The following is a 3,610-nucleotide window of genomic DNA, read 5'->3' on the forward strand; positions in this document are numbered from 1 at the left end:
ATGTAGCTGTAACAATTACATGTAATTAGCTAAATGTTGTAAAAAGTGACATCAGAAAATCAACACTACATTTTAAAACAGTGTTTGAAGCTAAATGTGACAAAATTTAGGCATGAATTTTGAGCACAAGCTCCTTTACAAACGGCGCCCCATATAAAAAGTGTTTTCCTAACAAACCCAACAGTTCTGAGAATTAACTAACAACCAGAAAAATTAACACAACTTTTAAACATTAGGTAAAAGTTAAAAATTCTTAAAATAATTACAGTTTTAAAAATGATGAAATATCTGTTCAAAAACAAGCCATGAAGTGACGAATGTTCTCCAACATTAAAATAAAAAGGAATTTAAAAATATTTTCACACCCGCCCACAGAACAAAAACTTAGATAAGTAAAAAATAATTAATGTCTAAAAAAAAAGGTTTTAAAAAATATTTAAACACCCACAGTTTTATCTATAAAAAGGCATTAATGTTAGGTGTGGCAGACGTGTCTATTAAACGGGTTGAGCTGCTTTCACACAACATTAATAATAAAGAACAATTGTGTTTGGTTGATTATTTCTGTTGTAACATCGCTTCTTGGCAATAAATCTCATCCTGTTGGAAAGCCTGTTTATTTCTCCTTAAACGGAGCCATATTTGTTGTGGTCGGAGCAGCGGGGCTGGGTTTGTGGGTCGCGCCCGAGAGAAACGTGACAGATCTTCTCTGCCGACGGCAAACAGCTTATTCTGCTGCTGACGCTCGTTTGTTGCCGTTTACGGGACTGGGTGATTAAAGTCAGAAGAAATGAGACGTGTTGGAGGTTTAACAGCTTATTAATTTAACAAACAGGGGCTTCAGTGGCATGTGGAAGAACCATATCCAGCCAGAACAGCCTTACTTTTTGTGTTATGTTTACTTTAATAATCCCAGCCTGGAAAAAAGAGAATTTAATCATTTAGTTGAATAATTCATGAGTAAATACTGATAAATTCATTAATTTAATTAATAAATCATTTCAGGATGATGATGATGATGATGATGATGATGATGATGATGATGATGATGATGATGATGATGTGGACTGCAGCCTGTTTTGGTTCGAGGTCAGTTTCTGTGGACTCCGGATCACAGATGGGTTCGTTTAGTCAGGAACTCCCCTCCCCTCCCTGCGGACGCTGACACTTCCACCGTTTCCTCCCCCCAGCTCCAGCCCATGTGCTCGGGTTAACACTCAGAGTCAGCGGTAACCACGGCAACCCTGTTTATGGCCCCGTCACGTGACGCTCAGTGGGCCAATCAGAGCGTGGGTGTGGGGCGTGCAGCAGGATGATGTATGTGGCGTTCATGGTTCATGTGTTGGTCATTAGTCATGTGATTAATCTGTGTGTATCTGCTGCTGTGACATCAGAGCGAGGAAGGATTTTAATCAGAAATATCAGAAAATATTCACTGAATAAAACTGATCTGGTGATTAAAAACCACTGTGCCATTATTTACTGAAAAGAAAAAGAAAGTTAAAGCTGGGAGTAAAAACTGGTTCCAGCTTCCTCAGGTTCAGGATCAGCCGGTAGTCCGAGTCCAGAACCTCAACCTGACTGAACCTGTTGGGTCAGGGGATGGAACCAGGTTTTTGTTTAATAAATAATGAAGCTTTAAAAGCTCAACTCCACACTCTCTATTTCTGAATTGAGAAAGCTCCTCGGATGAGAAGCGAAACGTCTTCAGCTACAGAATAGAAGTCCAGTTGTTTTTGTTTTTTAACTTTTTTTGAATAAATAATGACTCGGTGGATTCTGTTTCACTCAAGGTTAGATTTGATCTGAACCTGAACCGGATCAGTTTTATGATGTCCTGATACGTAAAACCGTCAAACTGAAAGACGGTGGAGTTTGTTCCCTCATCCTTTAATAAAAATATTTAAAACTCTGCGAGTGTTTTCAGCAGGAACACTGTTGAGCTCACACACGTGTGTCTGCAGCTGTCAGGAGGCTGCGAGTTAGTGGTGGTGCTGCTGGACTTCACCTCCGGGGGACCAGGAGAGCTCGGCGTCCGCTGCGGTCAGACGGTGGAGCTGGTGGAGCGCTCAGCGGACCGGCCCGGGTGGTGCCTGGCCAGAACCACTGATCAGACGCCGCAGCAGGTAACCAATCAAACGAGAGACATCCCTGCAGGTCAGAAGGTCAGGCGGGGCCAAATCAGTTCATTATTTAACCACTTACTGTTTTCTTCTGGGTATTTTCAACCATTTAGACTGTTTTAAATGGAATTTAATTATTAGAATTATTAGACCGGAGTGTTTTTATGAGCAGTAAGAAACTATCCCGCCTTCTTCCACAGAAGACGTAACAGAAACTGTTTTAGCTGCAGCAGCTTCAGGTGTGACACACTCACTCCTCTCACCTGTTTCCTCTCAGGAGGGCTTGCTGCCGATGAGCGCCCTCTGCCTGTCGCACTCCCACAGTGCAGCCGACATGGAGGGGCTGGTCCCGGCCTCCACCACGTCCTCAGGCACCGCCTCCACCTGCAACACCACCACCTCTGTCTGCAACTCCTCCACCACCACCTCGTCCTCCAACTCCTCCTCGGCTGTGAACTCCGGGAGGGGTGAGTACTCTCCTGACTCATCGCCTGACAGATGCTGACAGATGTTAATGACAGGCAGCATCTGCAGCTCAGAGACGATGAAAACAACAGTTTGAATCTCTGTCCTGTCACTTCCTGCTCAAACAGAGGCATCTCATCCACTGAGTGTGTGTGTGTGTGTGTGTGTGTGTGTTGTTGTGACATCCCCCATCTTGTCCTTCTAAATATTTAAATCCCTGACTGTAAAGCTGTAAACACACACACGTCCCTGAGCGCTCGTCCCATAACTGTACTGTAAAATCTGTACATTTTAAAGTGTTTTTGTTGGGTTTTTGGGGATCTGCTGATCTGCATTTTTACACAAAGTTCTGCACGTGTTGCACAATCAGCTGACAAAACCAGTTCACCAAAACATCAACGGGAAAAAGGCTTTTATCGAACACCCAACATCCTCCAAACAAAACCGATTCTAACCAAAACTAACCTGAGACACATCTAATGTCCTCACAAATACTGGAAACAAATAAAAACAGAAAACTAGGAATGCATATCGCCCGCCACCTTTCAGGCCCGGTTTAGACGGAGATCGCCTCGTGATGAAAGAGGAGAAGGAGTTAAAGTCGTTATGAATGATCTCATGTGATTTGATGGCACTCAGAGCAGGTGTTGTGGATGACTCTCAGCTACTACCACGCCAAATTTTAGTTCAATATCTAAAACTGACTGAGTTACAGCCATGACTGTGTTGGCTAAGGCTGATTAGCTGTGGCGGCCATCATGATCTGAGGCGACTCCAATAGATGCACATCTAATGATTAATTTCTACAAGTTTCATTCACATTCAACCAGTGGAAACTATAAATCAGCTGAAGAGTCAGAAGCTGAAGTTTTATAACAGCTGAAGAGTCAGAAGCTGAAGTTTTATATCAGCTGAAGAGTCAGAAGCCAAAGTTCTATAACAGCTGAAGAGTCAGAAGCTGAAGTTTTATATCAGCTGAAGAGTCAGAAGCTGAAGTTTTAAATCAGCTGAAGAGTCAGAAG

The 3,610-nt window shown here is 42.9% G+C and overlaps 1 protein-coding gene across 2 annotated transcripts in view; it reads left to right on the forward strand.

The window, feature by feature from the left end:
* The window catches only part of kalrnb (kalirin RhoGEF kinase b), a 45,112-nt gene that overhangs the window by 26,597 nt on the left and 14,905 nt on the right, over positions 1-3,610 (forward strand). For both annotated transcript variants that reach the window (XM_017434543.3, XM_017434544.3), the window contains exons 40-41: positions 1,965-2,126; positions 2,401-2,590. In XM_017434543.3, coding sequence (XP_017290032.1) covers positions 1,965-2,126; positions 2,401-2,590 — 352 coding nt within the window. The remainder of the gene's footprint in view (positions 1-1,964; positions 2,127-2,400; positions 2,591-3,610) is intronic.

Source organism: Kryptolebias marmoratus, linkage group LG23 (genome assembly GCF_001649575.2).
Source record: "Kryptolebias marmoratus isolate JLee-2015 linkage group LG23, ASM164957v2, whole genome shotgun sequence".
Lineage (NCBI taxonomy): Eukaryota > Metazoa > Chordata > Actinopteri > Cyprinodontiformes > Rivulidae > Kryptolebias > Kryptolebias marmoratus.